Raw genomic sequence first — 22759 nt, forward strand, 5'->3', positions numbered from 1 at the left:
GAGGCTCGCCGGGGAGCTGCGGGGAGGGCGTGGGGGTGCCGGCCTAGGAGCGGGGGACTTGCGTGATGGGGAGTGGGGAGGGCCCTGCCTTATATCAGCGGACGGCTTGGGGATGGCTTCTAGGTTTGGGAGAGAAGCGCAAATTCGTTCTGCATGTGTGCCAGGAGCCCAAAGAGAATTAGGGCCTTAGCAGCATGAGGAATAGCACTTGTCGCTCTTAAGGGTGCTGCTGGTAGTGTCTGTGGGTCAGCCTGCCCTTCACTTCTTGTGATCATTTGTTTAAAAAAAAAAAAAACGGGGATGGGGGTATCTTGGGTGTAAGGGTATATTGGGTAGCCTGGTTTGGCAGAAATACCACTGAAAAGAGTCTGTAGGGCAATTATTTATGGTAAAGAAGGGACACTCTAGATGGATATTCTGTTGGCATTAGTTCAACTGACATCTTATGCTGACTTGATCCGTTGTCTCCCTGAGGTGCCAACGATGGCTGTAGAGAAGGTCTTTGTGTACAACAACACATCCATTGTGCAGGATGAAATTCTGGCTCATCGCTTGGGCCTCATCCCTATCCGAGCTGACCCTCGACTCTTCGAATATAGAAACCAAGGTGAGAGCCTTGGATCAAATAGAAATATTGAAGGTTTCCTCCGAAGCAGGAAATCGGGGTCATGTAAACCAAGCAGAAGTGTGATTCCATAGAGGCTCACGCTGTTCTTCCCTTCCCAGGAGATGAAGAAGGCACGGAAATTGATACTTTGCAGTTCCAGCTGAAAATAAAATGTAGCCGAAACCCTCAGGCAGCCAAGGAATCGTCTGATCCTAATGAACTATATTTCAATCACAAAGGTGAGATCTCTCCTAAAAATAAGTGGTGTTTTTTTCTTTTTTGGTCTTGGGAGACAGGATTTGGTCTGTTCTCTCAGCCCTGTGAGCAGAGAGAGCCGATTCTCTCATTCTGCTGAACTTACTTTTTGCCATCTCCAGTCCTGTACGGGTCAGCAACCTGTTTTGAGACAGCAGCTGGCTGATGCTTGTGGCTTCTCTTCACAGTGTACAGTAAACATATGACGTGGGTGCCCCTGGGAAATCAGACAGACCTCTTTCCAGATGCTGACTTCCGACCTGTTCACGATGACATCCTCATTGCACTGTTGCGACCTGGTCAGGAAATAGATGTGCTTATGCACTGTGTCAAGGGTATAGGTGAGTCGTGGGTCCTGGGGCAGCCGGAGGAGGAGTGCGAGTGCTTGGACTAGGGCACAGCTGTGTGAAGGGGAAGGGTGAAGAACTGGCTTTCCCCCTGGAACTTTAGGCTCCAGCATCCTTGCACTCTCATTGCGTGAGGCCTGCCCTCATCCTTAACTCTTCATGCAGGTAAAGATCATGCCAAGTTTTCTCCCGTGGCCACAGCTAGTTATCGACTGCTTCCTGACATTACTCTCCTGCAGCCTATTGAGGATGAGGCAGCTGAGATGTTGCAGAAGTGCTTTTCCCCTGGAGTCATTGAGATCCAGAACATCAAAGGTACTTTTTTCCTGCTCTGAAGTGCCTTTTTCCTTACAAACCTTAGCAGAGATGGATTAGAGACTAGAGCCAAACCATGAAGAGACAAAACCACGTTGTGATGATATCTTGCCAATCAGAAACCGTTCATGCTATTCTGAGCCTGGTTTTATGGATGAGTGGCTGTCACATGCAGATGTGTTGGGTGATGAACTGGCATCTCCCTGAAATGCAAAGGCATTGGGTGCCGGTCTGCAGAGCCCTGCGGCTGCTGACTGTAGCTTCTAGTACTGTTCAGTTGTCTTTAAGACTGGGTAGTGAGCTTGCTCTTTCCAGCAGCTGAGCGTGGAGAAGGCTTCTTGTGTCCTGCCCAAAGGTACATACAAGCTTTGTGTTTGGGTTGGAACTGCTCAAGAACACCAGTTCTATCAGGTTGGAGTTTCATGTTGGGGATGTACTAATTCTTTGTATTTGTGGCTTTGCTGCCTTATCTGATGGAGGAGCGCATGTTTGAGGGGTAAGCATCTGCCATGACCACAAGGCACCCATCTGCTATAGGTGCCCATCTCGGTTCATCTTTTCCCCTTTAGGAAAAAAGGTGGCAAGAGTAGCCAATGCACGGTTGGACACGTTCAGCAGAGAAGTCTTCCGTCATGAGGGTCTGAAAAACCTTGTGCGCCTGGCAAGAGTGCGAAACCATTACATCTGTAAGTGCCCCATTTTCCACAGAAGGTAGAGCCCTGCTGTGGTTTGTGTAAACAAGCAGAGACTGGCCAGCATGTGTAACTGGGTCTCTGCCTCCCCCTTCCCCCCGACATGGTCAGTCTTCATACATTCATATTCCAGTAACTACTGAGGTTGTGGTTTGGTGTTGCTTTGGGATTGAACGTGTTTGTGCTTCCTGCTGGCAAATGTAACCTCTTCTCCTCTGGCTGTGAAGTTCTGGCTTGTCAGAAGTGTGGTGTAAGGGAAGACGAGGGACAGAAATGCTGGAGCCAGGTGTAGGCTGAAGCTGCATAGCGGCTGTGCTGACTTGTGTCTCTGTGCAGTTTCAGTGGAGTCGACGGGTATCTTGCCTCCAGATGTGCTGGTGAGTGAAGCCATCAAGATCCTGATGGGAAAGTGTCAGCGCTTCCTGAATGAACTGGACTCTGTGCCTATGGAGTGACCAGGCTGTAGCTGGGAAGCATATCCCTGCACTGCTGTTTGGGCTTCCTGCACCTGCCTGCAGGGGTGATTCCTCTTCTGTAGGCAAGAGGTTTGAGATGGGCTTGTTAAGAGTCCTAGGACAATCTCTTTGAATTTGTTTTCTGTTGGTAATGAGCCTCAGTGAGGAGATGCACTAAAATAAAGGCTTTTCTTTACAGCTGTCTCCTGCTGTGCTGTTCACAATTGTGAAACAGTAATACACAAAGAAAGTGGCAGTGGGTCTAAAGATGAGTAATAGCATTTATTTTAGCTTGCATGCAGTATGTGAAAAGGACCAAAATGGCAGTGTAGTAAAGCGTAGCAGGTCAGTGAGATTTAACAAGTCTCTGTCAGTGCAGGACTGTTTTTGCAGGTGTCTCAAACCAGCTCCAGGGTAGTTAATATGGTAGATAAAAGGCTGTACTGTCAGAGGGCTGGGACACCTCTCCTATGAAGAAAGGCTGAGAGTTTGGGTTGTTCAGCCTGGAGAAGAGAAGGCTCCAGGGAGACCTTATTGCAGCCTTTCAATATATAAAGAGGGCATGGAGAAAGACTTTTTACCAGGGCCTGTAGTGACAAGACAAGGGACAACGGTTTTAAACTGAAAGAGGGTAAAAGAGGGTAGACTTGTATTGGACATAAGCCATTTTTTACAATGAGGGTGGTGGTGAGATCTTGGAACAGGTTGCCCAGAGAAGTTGTGGATGCACCATCCCATGGAAGTGTTGAAGGTCAGGTTGGACTGGGCTTTGAGCAACCTGATCTAGTGAAAAATGTCCCTGCCCACAGCGGGGGCGGGGGGGGGGGGGGGGTGGGGGGGGGTGGGTTGGACTAGATTGTGTTTGATGGTCCCTTCCAGTCGAAACCATTCTATGATTCTATGATACAGTACTGGGCTTCTCTGTGCAAAGGTAAGGCAGCTCTGTAAGGACTGACTGTCCCTTCTTAAATAGCTCAAGGTAAGACATTTTTTCCCAGGTGTTAGATTCGACTACTCTCTTCTCCCTTTCAGTGACCTTGAAGCAGAACTGGATGGTGGAGGGCAAGTGACAGCCAAAGGCCTGTCTCCACCCAGGGAAGCCTGGGAGAACTTGCAAGTTAGTCTCAGTGGTGAGCACTACTGTTAGTCAGCACCGGGTAGGTCTTGGCTTGTGAAAGTCTCTCTTGACAAGCTGATGAAGGAACTGGAACTTCAGAGAATGGCTAGGAGTACTGGTGTGTCCCAGTTGCTTAAGTCAATCCTCACTACAGTGCTAGAGTTTAGTGTAGTACTTTTTCTCTACCTGTTTCACTCAGCTATGGTTACTTATTCTGTAAACTTCCTTTAGGCGTTAATCCCATTTGAAAAATAGTAATTTCTAGCTGGATCCTTTCAGCTGAAGCAGCGTCCGTGCTGAGCTGGATTACAGCTAGGGCCTTGGAAAAAGGTTTTGTAACAAAAACTTACACTGATATTGCTGGGCCCACCTCTTTGAGGACTTCTGCTTTTGTTGTAAAAGAGACCTTTCATACAACCTTCATCGGGTGAGGGGACAGACCAAAGGCAATAGCTACATCACCTTCCTGTGTTACTGAAAAGGTCAGCTGAGAGAGTTATGGCTAAACTACAGTGCTATTGCAAGACATTGCTCCTCCCAGCCAAAGCTAGGGCTTGGAGGCTACTTTAGTAGCATATGCACCTTTCTGTGCTATTGCTTCACATATTTCCCATATTACTTATGGGACATATGCTGGAATAGCCATGCCAAAGGGCTTTGCTTTGGCAACATGTACCCTTCAAGCTGTAAACTGGGACCTAGCAGCTGTTGTGGAATTAATATAAACCAGCTGTGAGTAACATAAATACTTTAAAATGCAATTTTCCCCTTGCCTTCTAATTTAATTATGTAGTCTGGAATGGTTCATCCCCTCCCTGATAATGTATGCTGACTACCAGCAAAGGTGCTCCCTTTTTGGTAGCTGGACTGAGGAGTGCTGAACAATCCTTAGGAAGACAATCTGGGCAGAGCAGAGGCCTCAGATCTTACTGAAACAGATAAAAGAATAAAAATGAAACCATGACACCATGTGTATGAAACTGAAATAGCTTTACTGACATTCAGAGGTGTAACACAACCAGTTCAGAGACAGCTTCGGATTTAAACATTCCTACAAAAAAGGTTCTAAAAACCATTTTAAAAAACCCCCTTGTGTCTAGCATGAAGTCACAGAATGTTAAAAATATCACAACACAATAAATACCCCCAGCCTGTGCTAGAGCCAGGAGCCATGTTAACTCAGAGGTTAAAAAAGTTTGAGGCCAGGAGGAAAGTGGAGGGTGCTGGTGGAACAGCAGGGGCAGGAGGGTGAGTGGATTCCCAAGGCCTGCTCTTCTTTTCTGCGCTCCCACCCCTCCCAACACCACCTTCTCCGCCTGCCACAGTTTATTACTTGTTCTGTCTCCCAGATGGCAAAACTGCCAACTAGCTCTGGACAGACCCTCCCAGCTCCTGTCCTAACACTAGGATAGATCGAGTGAACCATTTATCATGTAAGAAGAACCAGCTTTGCAGACTGGAGTGGTTTGATAGAGTCCCACCTCATCTAAAACCCAGTTTCTGATCTGGCTCCCCCCCTGTAAACTGCAGTATAAACCCCACCCTTCCTGCCCCACCACACAGTTCTCTGAGAAGTACCAAACTGGATAAAAACACGGGCTACTGTCACCTCCACAGCAACAGGGTGAGAAGATCCCTTTTGGTTTGCAGGTGCTTCAGATATTGGTCCAGATTTTGTGTACCCTGCACTGGCCATGTTCTAGTCTATAGGGCATGGTAAAAAGGAAAAATAGTAGCAAAAAAAAAAAAACGTCTGTCCTGCTCCCCCTGAGAGATGTCCAAGAAAGGCTGGCACAAAGTAAATGCCTTCCATTTGGCTCTGGGTAGAACAAGCTGTATGATCATATATATACACATATATATGTATATATATGACAGTGTCTGCCTCCTCCTAGAGAGCAGCTGCACCTTAGAAAGGCTGATCTCGAGGGAGATCCTAGAGCACTGCTAGGCTTACTGGCACACAGCCCTCAGCCCAAGGCTCAGCATCCTGGAGGGAAACGGATTCATCAGAGTACCAGTCCGTTAGGGACAAGTGCTGATAGGCATGACAGGAGTGTCTGATGTGTTCCCTACAAAGCCTGGCTACTAGCACCCAGAGGAAGATTAAGGTAGCCCCTTTTCACATGGTGCACTACTCTGTCTTTTGCATTAATCCTAAACCCCAAAGGATGAAGAAGTGGAGCAAGAGTAACCCAAGGCTACAGGATGACCAGGCTTTACCTAACAGAGTCTATGGGCTCAGCTCCCACCTTGCAGAGAAGCAGAGGTCCAAAGATGCTCATCCAATGGAGGGGACGGGAAGGAATCAGGGAAAGCTTAATAGCCTGGTTCAAATGCCACCGCAGGCCCCATCCCAGCGTAGGGAGAACGGGACAGGACCTGTAAGGGGCTTTATTCAGACGAACGCTTGTGGAGGTGATGACAAGGAGAATCTAATGTGCTTACTATGAGGAGAGACAAAATATAAGGTAGGGGAGGAGATGGTTGCAGCATCCCAGGCTCAGGGCTCAAAGAGTGCAGTCAGGCCCTCTCCATCCTCATTTTCTAGCACATCCGTCTCCAGTGATGGCTTCACCTTTTTGAATAGAGATGGGAGGTTCCGGATGTGAACCTCCTTGCGGAACTGCTCCCCGAGGGGCTTCTGCAGAGGACAGACAAGCAGGCATGAGTCATTACTGCCTGCATAGCCCCAGTTAACTCAGGGGCAGCCTGCTTGCAGATCAGAGGCAGACCCCAGATTCTGAGCAATCCCTAGGCCCAAACCCCCTGCTTGCATTTTGGGGAATCTCAGGCCTGGTCCTTCCCAAGTGCCAGGGCACCGAGATAACCACCAGTGCACCAGGTCCCCAGCTTTTAACTCAATGTACCAGACTCCAATGCCACCACCCTCACAAAAGCCCAGCACCCACCTAGCAGCTTTGTTCAAACATTTTAACACCCTGTTCGCCCGGGCACCCCTGTGCAAGCTAGCCCTTCCCTCTCAGTGAGAGGTCATTGCTCGAGGGGCTGCTCAGTCTGTGCTGCCATCCCCGCTGTACCTCCAGGTTGAAGAGAGACAATATGCTGCAACAGCTTCCTGGCTGGGAAGGGGGGTGGTTGGGGAGAGGCAGGCAGAGTGGCTGCCCCGTCACTTCTGCAGGGTATGGGCATGAAATGATACAGGTTCATTTTCCTCCAGGATATCACCTACCCCGATGCAACCTGTGATGAGGCGCTTGAAATGATCCTTCCGGCGCTTGTCTGCCACCTTCTGCAGCGTTGGGTTGAGAAGCTTTGAATCAAACTGCTCCAAAGAGTCCCTCTGGATGTCTGGGATCTGCTCCATCACTGCCTTCAGCTCAGCGTAGCGAGGGCGCTGCAGGGAGAAGTATGGTTAACACAGCTCTGCTAGAGGAGCAGCCCTGCCCTCCTTGGGGGGCCATTAGCTCCTCTGCCCCTACCCAAGTGGGCATGGGATTAGTTTTCCACCACTCCCCAGCCAACCTGGCATCTGGACAAAGAGGAGAGTTTCTCACCAAGGCCTCGTAGATCTGGAAAGCCAGGTGGACAAGAGCTGCCATGCAGCCATCGTGCTGCCCGTGTGTCTGTAAGCCCTTCAGCACACTTGTGAAAAACCAGGACACGGCATCGGGCAGGAGGTTTCCTGGAAGCACCTGGGGAAGAAGCACTGTCAGCACGGAAGCAGGATGCTGATACATGACTGCCTTTCTGCAGCAGCTTGGTCTTCCCGAGGGAGAAGGTGCCCAGCGGTGAAGCAGCCACGCTTCTCACTACATTCAGAGCTTCCCCTCTCAACCCTGCCAGAACTAATCCCTCCTTCTTCCCAGAGGTACCTGTTTGAGCAGCGGCCAGCAAAGCTGTGTTGTGGTTCTTTGGCAGGACAAGGTGTCCTTCCAGGAGAGGGATGTGTAGGCAGTGATCAGCAGCGCAGTGCAAATATCCTGAAAAGGAGTCAGAGAGGGAAACCAGTCAGAGGAATGATTTCCCGCCTCCAGGGTTCAAATCTGAAGGGAAGCAATCCAGGAACTCTGCAGGAGCTCCTTGGGGCTATCTTCTGAGAATCCTGCGTGCTGCTGCTGTTGCTCCAGCTGAAGGTGCTCAAAGGCACCCAGTGTGCACCATCACAGCCGTGAGGAACCACGTCAAGCAAACCTGCCCTCTTCATCTCCCCTGGAAAGGCCCTGGAGCACCCATGGACTCCCATCAGCTGCTATTCTCAAGTCACTGCAAAAGCTTCTGCAAGAGCTTCTGAGGTGTCCACAGGAGAGGAGGAGTACAAAGGTATTAGGATGAAGGTGCTTTGCACAGTGGGTTGTGTTAACACTTCGGCTCCTGTGCCAGATCTGGCAGATTTTACAGAAAAAAAGAGCTGCTGGGTGAAGTTCTTCCTCATGAAGGCTGGAGCCCAGGATGGAGGCAGAGCCAGGGAGCACCCTGGGGGCTGAATGCACAGGGCCTTGCCCACAGAAGGGCTGAAACTGTAGCTGCATGTTATACTGGATCCCAACCCCCATTTGCTTTGTGGCTTCTGCAATCATTAACAAGACTCTTAAAAACCACATATGTTCCCGAGAGAAGATTCTCATGCTAGGGAATGCTCCAGCAGCCTAGATCTCTGTAGCAGCATCTGGCTGCACCACAGACAAGCGTGACAAAGAGTACAGAGGAAGGATGGTGGAAGTCAGAGCATGCGCTCTTACCTCCTGCTTCATCAGACACTTGCCGAGCTCGGTGAGCTCTGCGCTGGCAGGGGGAGTCACCTCCGTGGCCATCGCCTCATCATCTGCAGAGCAGAGAAAAGGCAGCACTGTGAACGCAGCCTCCCGAGGACTGAGGGAGACACAAGGAGGCACAGTGAGAACTAAGCTGGGAACCAGGGGACAGCACACTGAATCAGTATGCTGGCACAGCTTGCCAGAATGTTTCTCTCCAAGCAGAAAGCACCCACCCTTTGTGAGGCACAAAGGGCACCCAACTAGCTACCTCCAGCTCTTGGGAAGACTGTGCACATCCTCCTCTTCTCCTCGGCCTTCTTCTTGGTACCTTAAGAATCAGCTGCTCCAACATGCTACCTGTGAACCCTAAGGTACATTTGTTCCTAGGCTAGACCAGGTTTTTCTGTGGCCCCCAGACACATTGGGCAGGACTGAGCTGAAGGCTTCTTACCAAACGTATACCCCTCAGAACACAGAACTTCCAGCAACAGGCCAGCCTCTCCCTCAAGAAATGCATGAAGAAATGGAAAAAGTGCTTGCACGCACCAAGGGGAGGAAAGGCAAAGGTGGGCATTTACTCACCGTCTCCGTCTACAGCAGCAGTAGCGTTATGCTCAACACCTTTCTTAGAAACACAGCAAACAGCTGCAAAAACAGTTGCAGGTCAGAGGAGCAGAAAAGGGAAGATGCTACTTCAGAACATGCAGAGATTATCCTACAGACTCTGATGGGCTCACAGCTGCTTTAGGCTCCCCCAGCTCTTACACGGTATCTGAAGAATCTGAAAGCCCAGTATAAAAGCCAGATACTGCACTACCTGGAAGGCTGAAACACCCCACCCACAGCACCCTCCCATAGTGGAACCAGCTGCACAGTGGCTGCTTCAAACTACTGAGAACCAGGAACATGCAAAACCATTTGAAGCCTATAACCTGAGAAGAGCAGCATCTTAAGGCAGATCAAGTGAAGAGATACAAGGTTGAGGACCTGTAATCTCCAAGCAGAGTCAATTTTCCCAGCCCCTCTGCTCAAAGCCACACTGGCAAAAACAGTGTTGGAGAAAGGGAACACAAAGGAGATTGCCTGGGGGGGAGGGACTCTTCCCTTCTGTCTGGCTAGAGACATGGCAATTGCCAGCAACAAAACTGCTCTACACTCAGGTTGACCAAATCAATGTCCCATACCGGGCTCCAGGGCACAGAAAGGGAGAACCCAGATTCCAAAGGAGGACTGGACTGCTACAGGGACAGTGCCAAAAACATGGAGCCCTAAATGAAAGAAAGAAAACTCTCTTCTGAAAGTTTTTCATTGATCTCTTACTAGGTTTTAGCTAAGATTTTGGCAGAGTTAACTGTGTCACATCTAGCTTCTAAGAATTACGTTAAATACTACTGGTCATTATAATTAAGTTTTACTGCACATTGGAAATTGCTATTGTCCTCTCCAGAGCAAACTTCCCAAATGTCCCAGGGACCTAGCTTGATTTCACTTACTGATCAGATCCATGACTTCTCGGGTCAGTAGCCTGACCAGCTGTTCCTCAAGCATCTCCTGAGACTCAGGGTTGTCATCTACAGCATCATCCTCACTGAGGAGAACAGGTTTTAGTGTGAAGGGAGCCAATGTCTTCAAGTATCCCCTCTGCCCGCCCACATGGAGTGAGTCACCATCAGGGTAAACACAGTGTTTTCCAGCCCTCTGCCGGCAGGGCTGTTCCCTGGGCAAAGGGCCAATGCTCCATCCCACTTCCCATTTCCCCCTTTCGGTACTCATATCAAGGGGTGAAAGCTTACCAGAGCATGCTTCGCTGGTTGATCACCTGCCATTTCTGAGACAACCTCTGTTCAAGACAAAAGGGAAGATTCAGTACCTTCCTAAGGAGCTGTGCTGGACACAACGCAGAGGCCCAAGTAATAGCCGCTGATAGAAGCACAAGGGCTTTAAACACAGCTCTCATGCCAAGCCCCATTTTGAATGGGACAAGAACTGCTACCAGCTGTGCTGAAGATGCTGCGGCTGTGCTGGCTGTAGGAATCTGAGTGAGCTGTCAGGAAAATGAGGGGACACAGGCAAAAAAAAAACCCGCAAAAATTGTCAGGGCTGAAGGTTGAGGAGCTGATATCCACAGGTTTGAATTCACAGCAAGGGGTGCTGTGCAACAGGCAGGGTTCAACACATCTCAAGAGCAACATATCCCCTGAAGAGCATCAAAATCATTAAGCATCGAGGCTCTGCCCTTGTCTCTGCTGGCTTTGGAGAGACAGACGTTCTCACACGTTGCTGCCAGCTGCTACAAGGAGTCTGGGCTGCCAAGGAACAGGCATCAAACAAGCTGTTTTCTTACCACGTGCAGATAGGTAAAGAGTGGTCCCAGCATGGGGCAGACAAGGGTTTCATAGTATTCTGAAGGGCAGGAGAGTACCAAGGGCTTCACAAACACACCTGCACAGACCAGTTAAGGAAGAAACCCAGCACATACAGCCAGCTGCTAGGGAGACTGCAGCACATCACCCAAACCAGCCCATTCCACTGGGAGGCCAAATGACAGACACCTTGAAGCCCATCTTCTCACAGCCCTGAATTAACAAGTGGCATCTCTACACAGCAAGAGCATGAGGTATTCAGCCTCTTCCCCTGACAGTTCCGCTGAGAAAGCTGAGGGTGCTTAGCGCCCATTTCCTAGCTGTCAGACTGAATGCCCAGCCCTAGAAAGTGGGCTGGGAACCCCAGATGGTCTCCCACACAAGCACGGAGTCTACTCAGACACCCTACTGCCAAGCTCCTACACTATTCAATCCCCCTTGCTCCACAGGAAGGCACTACCCACCTCTCGTGATGCCTCCAGGATTACACAAATCCTTTGCATTTTTTCTCTCTGACCCCATGCAGTGCTGTTTCTGCTCATGCCCTCCTAGGCTCACACCTCATCCACACCAGGTGTATCCCTGTTTACCTCCTCAATCACCCTTCTTTGGTTGGCCGTACTGAAAACAATGCTAGGAAGCCACTAGGTTTTCAATTTACATGCTCAAAGCCTCCCTAGCTGGCCTGAGACAGTGATGGAAGGATACGGAGCATGGGACGCAGTCTGTAATCAGGAATGTTGTTGAGGTTGATGAAAGCTGAGCTGAGGAGATGGGTGGCAAGACCCTCAACGGTATAGAAATCCTGTTGCATGGAGGGGCCTGCATTTCCCAGGATGTGGAAACTTCAACAAAAAACAAAGTTAGTTGCAACTCTGCTAGATAAGAGGTACCATGCCTCTGGCCTGCAACAGCTGCAAGTACTATCATCTTGAGATTAGATAGTTGCCATGTTCTTAAACAAATACTATAGAGGAATTTTAGCACAGTATCTCTTTTTTTCTGGGATACCTGCAGAGGGACAATGAATTAAGCATTTAAGCACTAAAATGCAGTTTCAAGTGCTGATGTATCCTAACACACAATTAGAAGTGGCAGAGAGACAAACTAGGTCAGGATATAAGATAAGTGCTCCAATCCGACTACCTAACTGCAGAAGACCTAAAAGCAGATCCACATTTTGAGGTACTTTTTCCAGCAACTGTGTTCCATGTATATGTGGTAGGTTACAACCACTGAGTATAGTTCACCACTGCAACTCGTACTTGGATATTATAGGATACAGCTCACATGAAAAGTCTAACTCTAGAAGAGGTCAGCACCCAGCAATAGCCTACTGCTCCAGCTGCACAATGTTGGATTGTATGGGTGATATCTGGTGCTCTTACCAGTTGTCGTAGAGGGTACAAAAGAAGCCCTGCATCCTTTCTAAGACCGTTTTGTAAACAGGAGAGTCATAAAGCTCCAGCAGAGGCTGAGGGAGACCTGTGGGAAAGAATAAGCTTCAGCTAGATTAATGAGAGAGCACAGTGCACCCTCAGAATGTGCTGGGCAGGCCCCAGCTAGCCTGATGGCAGTGAGGGAAGTGCTTGGCAAGATCAACATGCAGCCAAATGGGAAGAGGTGCAGCAACCCTGGGGCAGAGCCTCCCCTCAGAGGTCAGCCAAGTTCAGGTCGGTTGTACCCAGAGCAGAGGTGTTCCCACTAAGGTTGTTATAGCCCCCTCATTTCTCCAAGGCAAAACTTACTGGAGCTATCAGAACCCAGTCAGAAGCAAAGCTGACAGTTGTGCATCTCCTCTAATAGCCCATCCCTTCAGGTTTGTATTCACCTCTGTCAGGACATGAGCTACTGCTGAACTATGATATTAAAAAGTTTAGAGCAGAGATCAAGGCCCTGCTGCTTTATGTGCAGCGGTTCACAGACAGAGAGTTTATAGTTCACAGAGAAGAGGCAAAGAAAGCATGTCCTCATTTTACAGATAGGAAATAGAGATAAGAAAGACAAAGCAACTTCCCCGAAATATTTCACTGTCTGTCAGAACCTGAAATTAAACCCCAATGTCCAGAGTCATGGTCCACACTTATCCGCAAGGCCACCCACTTCTGCTTGGCTGGAAAGGCTTCTGTGTTCACAAGCTCAAACCTGTTTTAAGATGGTTCCAAAAGCCTCTTTCTAATACACTGGCTGGAAACAAATGACAGGGCCATACTGCAGGACTTGGCTCTTGCCCTCCAGGACAGGTCTCTGCACCAGCACTCAGGGATCCTGCTGAGCACTAATTCTGCTCAAAGGCAGACAATTACAGCACCCCCAGTCTCTCCAGCCTGAAATGCCATGTTGCAGAGAGCACCGCCCAGGTGGGATAAGCAGTTTGGTAGGGTACCCTTCATTTCATGCAGAAGAAACCAATTTGTCTGAGACCAGTAACTTATTTAACTTCTTCATTTCAGCAGGTTAAAATCATAGCTAAGCTGCGAATACTATGAAGAAGCTGGCTCTCCAGCCCCTCTTCACTTCCACTGCTATTGATGGTCCACTACCTCAAATACCTCTGAGAATCTGCCCACACATTCCTCTTGAAGAGAAGTTCCTTACCTAGGATGGCATTCTTCTCCACATCCAGCATGTCTAAGGCCTTTGCAAACGTTTCCCCCAGCCTAGCCACCATCTCTGGCATGTAGAGATTGTTGTGAGTCCTGAAACAGAAGAGCACTTGGTTTATACTCATGTGGCTCAACCCCTTTTGCCCTTGACAGTGGGATCCTCTCCTTCAGCTTGTGAACAGCTCCTCTGAGGCAGATGATGAGGAAGGCGAGACCAAGCACGTGTGCATGGGATCCCCCTTCCCCACCTGCAAAAATATTGGGGAAGCTGACCCGACAGAGACATGGAGTGACTCCACCTCATGTCCTGAATCTTCCTGGCTGCCCCTTCCACTTATTTCAGTCCACCCCACCCCTTACAAGCACTGGCAGTAAAAACTCCCGGCAATTCTCCAGCCGATGCTGGCAACAGCTTATTAGCTTGGCCAAAGGGATCAGAGAATGTGTTTTAAAAACTGACAAGACACGGATTCTGTAATCTCAAAAGATCTTCTGCACCTAAGGCCCCTGCAGAGGGAGGGGCTGTTTCAGCTCCAAAATACACACACTGCCCCCCAGGGATGGGTCACAGTCCCCAGAATGGCAGGTGGCATTGGAGGGACTCTAGGGAGAACATCAGTCTGATGAGATGTTACTCGTGGCAGACACACATGCCCCCTGGACAACACATCCAGCTGGGAACAATTCCGCATCATCAGGAGGTGGCCAAGTAAGCTCTCCGCGAGGGACACCAATTCAGCCACGGGTGGCTGGTTCTTGCCATCCAGGCCAAAAAGGGTCCCCTCTTAGCCAGGGTACTGACACTCAGAGCTGGACTCAGCAGGGGGTGTCTCTCTCACCTACCTCTCTCCTTTGAGACCTCAGACCTCCACTCTGGGTGTCGCCAGCTGCACACAGCACAAATCCTGCAGCCTCCTCCAAAACTGCAATGCCATTGTACCTGCTGCTAGAGGTGATCAAGGGCAACTCAGTATCTCCCCCTAGAGCAGCGTTTCCCAAAGCAGGGGGGTACATGGGAATGGCTGGGGGAAGGGAGTGCAGACAGACTTCAGTATTGTCTCCAGAGTCTCAGCTTTCACTCATGTCTTAATGATTTTGTTAATTTTTTTTTTTTTTTTTTTTAGGGTCTCTGTTCACAATCCTGGCAACCCCGATGCAGTGACATCTGCCTGAGTTTGCAGAGAGCCTGAGTTAGCTCCCAAATGACAACTATCCCATTTCTCTCTGCAAGTGTTAAATACTTCCCTGCTCACTGCAAGTGAGGAAGGCAAGTATGTAAGTTTCATAAGAAAGAGCTACACAAATGACTTCTTAATGACTCATACTCTCATTCTGGGCTGGATCTAACACCATGCAACAGGCCTCAAAGGGGGCACAAGCTGGTTTTACTTTCCCAAGAGGGGCTAGGGAGCAGCCCAGCCTCCACAAAGGTTTCAATAATGCTGTTCCACTAACTCAAAAAACTATGTATTTCTGCTTGAGGCTATCCTGAAACCTAGCTACTAAAATCATCTCCTCTTGTATGTCTCCTGCCTGCTTCATGCCAATGTTGGCTTTGCCTCATGCTGGGCAGAAGGGCAGTGGGGCGAACCCAAGGACTGTGGAATTGCGGGAGTGAACCTTGAAATCCCACTGCTCTAACCCCAGCAGGATGGGTCAGACAGTCACATCCTGAAGCTGGTCCTTAGTTGTTTCAGAGTCCTTGAAGCATTTTCTCAGGTTTGACAGTTGGGAGGGCAGATGTTCACTCACAGGCCGATCTCCCTTAATTAATACTTGAGCAAGGTCCCAGTGGTAACAGAGAGAAAATGGCTAATCAGCTGCTCCCATGGGAGTTAAAGAAGCATCCAACAGCCCTCAAACATGATGAAGATGTAGCCCCTAGGCATGTTCCAGCTGAGATGCTCAGCAGTGAGCAGCACTCCTGGGCATCCCACACACAGGAGAACATGGAAAAACAAAATTCAAGAGACATTTATGCTTTAGAAAACACAAGCAAAGGATATGGCAGGACTTAGGGGAGTGTATTTTCAGCAATGGTCACAGCTCTGCTGGAAAGAGTAATGCCTAGAGAGATGGGCTTGAAGGCCAAAAGATGAGTCCTTTAGGACAGCCCGTGCTTGAAGAATCTTGATCTAAAGCTGGAGCCGTCTACACTGAAAATGCCTACAGCATCCACGTCTATCCAACAATTCTTTCACCAGCATTAATGCCTTGGTAATGACAGCATCTCATCAAGAGGAGTTCCAAAAAAGCCTTTGTCCATGCAACACATTTGCTGAGCCTGACCAGTCCATTTGTAACAAAACATGAGCAAATCCCAGCACAATAAAGGTGCCGCGCCAATTAGTTCATGCAGTTACTGACTCCAGAAATGCGCCTTTATCTAAAGGTGGCTGGAGATCGTGATTTGGGTTTAAATTCAGGAGAGAACAATTTAAGCCAGAAGATAGAAAGCACCTAGATGAAATGAGGTACCACAGAGAACAGGAGAATCATCACTCAAAAAGCTGCAAGCAGCGATTAACAAAGCAACCTCAAAATCATTCAGTAAATACAGCTACCAAGACAGAGACAAAATAGGCTGGCAGGGAAAACACCACACCGTCTACGCCACTGAAGACTACCTTATTTTTCCTTGTTACCTGGACTCCCTCTCATTCCTCTTGTCTCATTCTTCTTTGGTCTCATCCATGACCTACCTTCCAGCTACTTACCCCGGCAAAAACCCAATAGCTTAGCAACTTTCACTGCTTCTGTCTGCAAACACAGGAGAAGAACATCACACAACATCCAGAGAGCAGCAGACCCAACTGCTCAGCCTGCAAAATGCCCTTTTTTTGCATCCTGGTGCCTGACTTGGTGTTCAATTCAGCTGCTCAGTAGGATCCGTGCTGCTGCTACTTGCAGATCTGCCCACACAGTAACCAACACAATCTGTGAGGACTTCCATGTCTGCTTCCTGCATAAGCACATGAGCAACACTGGACCTTGCTTATCCCCACAGAAAGCTGCCTAATGGCACAGAGCTAAAAGAAGCATCCATCCCCAAGTAGCAATACAACTATGTTCCTGAAGGCATCCTCAACACAGGCAGCCTTCCTGCCAGCCAGCCTTCCTCATATCCCTTACTTCCTGCCTGCTGACAGGCTGCTACAGATTCCATATTCTCTTGTGTAATCCATATTAAAGAGGGCCTGAGGAAGCAATACATGGAAAAGGCACTCAAAGCCAGCAAAAACCACACCAGAAGCTCCATAGCACAAGCTCCAACTTCTCCAGAAAGACATAAGTATTATCAACATTTGCACTGAACAACTATGAGCTTGCAGTTGTCACACAAAGAGGCCGCTATATCCAGCAGCAGCCAGGAAAGGTATGAAGTGGAGGATCTACTGCTCTTAATACATCATTCATTCTTGTTGGAGCATCCAGCCTTAAGAAAAGCCTGGATAGCTCTGAGTGAAGTACAGGCTGCTCCATATATGTTACTACCATGTGCTCAGAAAAGATTTTGGTCTGCAGGGGAGATGCTCAAACAATACAGATGCATTATCTCAAAAAACAGCCAGGGAGCCTCTTCCTTTATGTAGATGGGGAAGCACTGGCAATAGAACATAGCTCATGTATTTTCCTGGAGGTGGTAAACAAGCAGGCACAGAATTTCTGCTTCTTTACAGGTAGCGATAGAGTTTGACAACAGTTTCCTAAGCTTGTTGAAACAGAGATCCCAAATGTTTTTAGTAATGCATAAGTTCTGGCAAGAACAGTGATTGCACAAGCAAAGTCTGTCCGTTGCAGCCTGTTCAGACCTTGGGCACTGGTTTAGTTGGTCTCCCACAATACAGAGCATGCTCCAGGCTCTGGAAGAAATGGCAGGAGGCTACCTCTACTCGGGCAACTCTACTCTACCCAACCTATCCCAAAAGCTCATCGATAGGATCTTCAGCCTTCCAGGACAAAAGGCAAAAAACACTTCAAGCACAGCTGCACAGCCATAACAAGATGGTTCAACCCTGCTCACTGGCTGAAGTACCACCTGCTGTGCTACACAGTGCTTTGCAACGAGAAGCACTGCTAGGGTGGGCCAAGACAGCATGTGCTTGTGCTACCAGTCTAGCATGTTGCTTTTCACCGGAAGCAACAGAGTCCTGGGCTCAGTGACTACCAAACATACCCGATTAGACGGAGCTTGAGTAACAGGGCCCCTTTCCTCACAGACCTGGGAGCTGAAAAGTCTAAGTGGATCTGACAATGTTCTTTCCCAACAGGCTCCTGCCAAGGACAGAGCCTCAAGTTTTCAAGTACATAACATGTAGCATTATCTCACAAAATTGCCCCGTAAGCCTGACAAAATCCCAGTGTCAGCAGTTAGCCTGAGACAGATTCCTCCTTTATAATTCTGGGAACTGTGTTATTCAGGATTCCCCTTTTCTGCCTTCTCTTGCTCCCTCCTCTGGCTGCCCTAGATGTACACAACACCAGTGACGTGCAGAGAGGCACTGCAAGGTAGCAACAGCCTGAGAGTATGCATCCACTGATTTCAATAGCAGACAGTGCTTCAGGAGGCTGGCGTTCATGTTCAGCAAAACCAGCTTAATTTAACACTGAAGAGAGAACAATGCAAACAGGATGCGATGAGAGCTGGGACTGCCCTGGTGGTGACTGGAGAGGTGGCCTTATAGGGGCTGAGGGCAGAGCAGAGATGTTAGTCGAGAAACGATTAACTGGGTGGCAGATTTATAGCAGTGGAGGTGGGGGAGGCAACCCCAGCCCAAGCTCCCATTGGCTTTGATGGACTCTTGTAGGCCAGGCCAATGAACATTCAGAAGGCTCCAGTTCCCCCAGTGCCATTCCCCACTGTGAACAGTCAGGAACAGTACTTGGGCACCTGCACCAGCCTGTGTTCCCGCTGGTTTCACTGGGAGAACATGCTCTGAGCATTCCACGTATTTATCACAGTTTGGCTTTCAGAGATTCTGAAGTCAACATAAATGATCTCAAGTCAACTTGACCCACCTTATAAGAGCAAGTAAATTGTCAAGAAGCTTCAGGACCTGCTCAGTGCAGGGATTACGGTAGATTGGACTTCCACTGGGCATGTATCCCACCAAGAATCCTCCAGCTTTCGCCTCTTCTGTAGCAGCAGGCCAACGAGCTCGTTTCACAACTCCCAGAATGGTGTACACGCAAAAGCTTATCTGCAGCAAGAGATGTGGAGAGACTGTTTCTTAGCCAGAGCACAACCCGAATAAATAGGTTTTCAGAAAAAAACATCATCGACCCATCTCAAAGGGAACGCTCTACAATAAGCCTAATCTGGTGATAGGAACAAACTCTGGCGGGTTTGCTGCCAGGAAAATGCAGCAAACGATCATGCTACATTCCATCACCTTCAGTGATCCTTGGCCATGGCAGGATGGCGTAGGAACTCGCTATTAGACAAAGCATTGATGCATACGGTCTCATGAGCATGCAAGCAACCTGGTAGGTTGCCCTCTAAAAGGAAGGGTCTACACCATCAGTTCCTCATCTCCTTTATGTGCTGGGATGCATATAGAGATCTGTGATGACACAGTGGTCAAACTGCATTAGCCCCAAATCACAAGCACAGCCCTGTGGACTGCATTTCAGTGTCTTCCACAGACCTAAATATAGCAACTCCATTTGCAGTCTGCCCAAGAAGTGAAGACATTTCACTAACAACTCAACACGAATCTCCTTGGGTAAATTTTAATTATATTCCATGCTGCAGTCTCAGCACGATGCTTTCCATACTGCCTGGCTCAAAAAGCATAATTCACTGCACCATATTTCCAAAAATCATGTAAAACAATTGCTTCTCCAAAACCAAACTCTGCTACACGAAGAGTAAGGAATAGTGTGCTTCACTCTGCTGAAAAATCTGGTTTTGCATGGCCTACATGCTCATTACCGTAGCTTAAAGAGGCAAAACCGAGCCTGTTATTCTGCAGTCTGAAAAACCTACTGATCTGCACCCTAAAGAAGTAGATGATCAGGAGAGATCTTGTGTGTAACCACAACAGAAATGGGGGATGGAAGGAGGCAAGTCCCATCTCACTAAGGATTACACCTCTCCTGGTAATGATACTCACTCTAGAGCGGATCAGGCCACTAGGCTCTTCCACGACTGGATCGGCAATTTTGTTGTCTGCACCCACGTATGAGATAAAGGCTTCAGGATCCGAGAGGACTCTGGCAGCAGCAAAAGACAGCAACGGGGATTATTGTTTGTACCAGGGAATTTGAGCGGAGCTTTGCACTGGCAATAAACATGTTAACAAATACAGAGCAGGCTAGAGAGACTAGCTAGTGCTCCACACTGTACATGGGAACATGATAAAAAGCACCAGAGACATGCACACTCTCCAAACGTCTCCAGTTCTCTTGGGCCACGGGGACCTAATGAATCTCTTCTGAAGACAGCCCTGCTGGGAAAACTCTTGTGCATGCTGCCCAGGGCTGCAGGACACCTCAGCTTTAGTAAGGAGAGCTCAGCTTCCTAGCTTCTCCTGGAGATGAGCAAAGACATCTTTTATTTCTCATTTTCTGCAAATGCTTTGAGCATGCTGGGAAGTGTTCCTCTAACACCTTAAACAACTCTTACCTAGCAATTTTCAACAAACAGCATTTAGACTCAGTTGGCAGTTTCTGAACTGCAGGAGAGCTATTACCACTATGACTGCCCAGAGCACAGGAGGTCACGAGGCACCCCACCACCCTCATTTGGTTTGTGTGTTCCCTTATTGGGCACGACATTACTTCTGCAACACCTCCAGCTCAAAGCTCAGAAAAATGATCCATACCTCTGCATCTCTGGGGAGAGCCATAAGCCAGCAACAGGAGCCATGAGCTCCTCCAGGAAAGCTTTCTGCCGCTCATAGTCCTTGAACTGGTTGCTGATGAGGACAAGGGCCTCCATAAGAGCACACTTCTCCATTTGCGTCAGAAGTAGCTCATTGGAGAGCAGCTGCTTCACGTGGTTGTACAACATCTCAAAGTTTGGCTAGAAAACACATCCAAGTGGAAGAGCATCATGCATTTGTTGTGCAGGAGGGCCACTGGGGGAGGCAGAGGTGGGGTGTACTGTTCTATGCAGAACAGCTGGAGGAGCATGTCTAAGTTACCTTTCCTCTACATAGCCATCTCCTTCTCAGTCTCAAGTTTCTCTGAATGTTCAATCTAAAAGAACCTCTTTTTTTCCCTAACCTCTGTCATCATCCTGCATCCAGTTTACTTTAGTCTCCAGAATGACTGAAATAAGCAGAGGAAATCTCTCTCTCCTAGGCAGTCATATCCCTTACAGCAGTGTCACACCTCAAAATAGTTCCGATTCTTTTATTTGCTCAGAGAAAGTACCTCGCTCCTTTGGCTCTCAAGTGCCAGACTTAGGACTCTTCCATCTCTTTGCTCGCAACTCGGTTAATAACAATTCATATGGTTATCACTATCTCCACAGGAATGGTTGAGTTTCTTCCCTACCCACTCTAGTCTCAACCATGTCTTCCTGTAACTTTGTATAAGCATTAGCAATCACTCCCTTCAGCAAAGTCATCTGAACATATTTTGGGGCAGCTCTGGGCCCTTGGCTCTTCCAGTGAGGATGTTTGGCTGGCCATGGGAAAGAGACAGCTGTAGTTCAAGGACCAGTAGTGCGGGACAAAGACAAACCCACTAGTTCTTAGCAGCTATTGCAGAGTGCAGACTGGAACCCCTAAATTACCTCAATTAGCATCCTCAAACATGTCTTTGTTTAAACTAGCAATGTCCTATGGTGCTCCCATAATCCTAGAGCCACTCCACACCAACACCACTAAAGAAAGGAGTTCAGAGCTACGCATGTTGCATGCAGGCTGTTTAGTTCAGCAAAACCAAACAAAACACTGGCTCATGGATTTTAAACGTATCTGTTTTTTCTAGTCTCCTCAAGCTATACAGAAAACAAATACTCTCCTCTTGCTCGACATTCTGTGAAGTAACAGAAGAAAGTCTGGAGATTAGTCATTGCTAGCGTCTTCAGCTAAGGAATCAACTGAGACCACCACAAGTGACAAAATGGAAATTCAGCAAATATTCCCATAAAATGAATCTAGTGCTGCTTGTATCCTCCTCCTCATCCCTTTTGCATTTACCTCATCACCTTTTCATTTAACTCATCACTTTACAATTCAACCCTTCAGGCAGAAAATTTTTCAGGGGGCAAGGGTGGGGGAGAAGGGAGGTGCAGGGAATAAAACACTTTGCCATTTGTGCAGCAGGAAAAAAATCTTGGAAGAAAAGCAGAGGCCGTAACCAAGGAAGCTGAAGATCCCACAAAATCCAGCTGAAATTGAGGCAAGACTCTCCATGATAGAGTTGAATTTACATACCAGGACAAGCTGAGGGTAATCCCGACACATCTTTATGATTGAGGAGCATGCATGCCTTCTCACATTCTTCACTGCTCGAGTTCTAGGAGCCTGGACAGACATAACAAACTTCAATGCAACAAAACAAAAGTTCAGACAAATGCAGGGTATCTTCAAGAGACAAATGCATTACATTCAGTTTTCTGCACTGTTGAGTACAGATCAAAAAAGCATTTCCACACCCGCCACCCCAAACAATCACACAACAACCAAATTTCCTCTGGAGCAGCAGTCAACCCAAGAAGCCCATGTTTGAACAAGCTGTGCTCAAGGAGAGAGGATGCCATGAATCTTACTCACTATTTCAAGACTCCAAGCACTCCCTAGATAGCCGGCAGCTTTACAGCCATCCTTCACAGCCACATATACCAACCACTGAAGAGTACCCACAGCTAATGAAGGGATTTCACTCTCAGGAAGGCCAACATAGACTTTGGGACTAAGTGCACTGGCCTCAGACCACACCTGTGGCCTTCTAAGTTTGGGAGCCAAAGCTTATTAGGCTATGTCAACCAAGAACAGATCAGTTATATCTAGACTTCCGAGCCCTTTCCAGGAGCAGGACTATACTTGAGAAGCCTACTACAGTGGAGTCTTCAGACTCAGCATGCTCTCAAACAGAGTATGATTTGATCCAACTGTTATATCTTATTAGCAGAGAATAATTCAGACATACCTTACTTTCTTCTATAACTTCAAAGGTAACTGAAGCAAACAGCTGTGAGAAAAGGGAGGAAAAATCCAAAACCTCATGTCATTTATTAATATCTAACATTCATGTGTGTTTTGAGCTCAAGGAATAGGTCATAAGACTTTGGTGTAATTTCATTAAAGTCAGTGAAGAACCCTTGACTA

General features: G+C 48.1%; 2 protein-coding genes across 2 annotated transcripts in view; one reads left to right on the forward strand and one right to left on the reverse strand.

Moving 5' to 3' along the window:
- Nucleotides 1-471: 471 nt before the first annotated feature.
- On the forward strand, nucleotides 472-2868 carry POLR1C (polymerase (RNA) I polypeptide C, 30kDa). The gene is made up of 6 exons (XM_009585514.1): nucleotides 472-607; nucleotides 727-846; nucleotides 1051-1203; nucleotides 1375-1524; nucleotides 2094-2210; nucleotides 2553-2868. Exons 1-6 carry the CDS (start codon nucleotides 484-486, stop codon nucleotides 2669-2671), a joined length of 783 nt encoding a protein of 260 aa, XP_009583809.1. The 5' UTR covers nucleotides 472-483; the 3' UTR covers nucleotides 2672-2868.
- Nucleotides 2869-5095: 2227 nt separating this feature from the next.
- XPO5 (exportin 5) overlaps nucleotides 5096-22759 on the reverse strand; it is a gene marked incomplete at its 5' end in the record, with an annotated part of 30313 nt that continues 12649 nt past the window's right edge. Inside the window, 17 exons of the mRNA XM_009585515.1 lie at nucleotides 5096-6432; nucleotides 6982-7146; nucleotides 7307-7444; nucleotides 7625-7732; nucleotides 8492-8574; nucleotides 9089-9151; nucleotides 10000-10094; nucleotides 10300-10346; nucleotides 10851-10948; nucleotides 11578-11714; nucleotides 12258-12354; nucleotides 13468-13568; nucleotides 18495-18676; nucleotides 19592-19691; nucleotides 20303-20502; nucleotides 21866-21973; nucleotides 22581-22622. Of these exons, the coding sequence (XP_009583810.1) occupies nucleotides 6292-6432; nucleotides 6982-7146; nucleotides 7307-7444; nucleotides 7625-7732; nucleotides 8492-8574; nucleotides 9089-9151; nucleotides 10000-10094; nucleotides 10300-10346; nucleotides 10851-10948; nucleotides 11578-11714; nucleotides 12258-12354; nucleotides 13468-13568; nucleotides 18495-18676; nucleotides 19592-19691; nucleotides 20303-20502; nucleotides 21866-21973; nucleotides 22581-22622 (1905 nt within the window). The remainder of the gene's footprint in view (nucleotides 6433-6981; nucleotides 7147-7306; nucleotides 7445-7624; nucleotides 7733-8491; nucleotides 8575-9088; nucleotides 9152-9999; nucleotides 10095-10299; nucleotides 10347-10850; nucleotides 10949-11577; nucleotides 11715-12257; nucleotides 12355-13467; nucleotides 13569-18494; nucleotides 18677-19591; nucleotides 19692-20302; nucleotides 20503-21865; nucleotides 21974-22580; nucleotides 22623-22759) is intronic.

The sequence above is a fragment of the Fulmarus glacialis genome, unplaced genomic scaffold (genome assembly GCF_000690835.1).
Source record: "Fulmarus glacialis isolate BGI_N327 unplaced genomic scaffold, ASM69083v1 scaffold15179, whole genome shotgun sequence".
Taxonomy (NCBI): Eukaryota; Metazoa; Chordata; class Aves; order Procellariiformes; family Procellariidae; genus Fulmarus; species Fulmarus glacialis.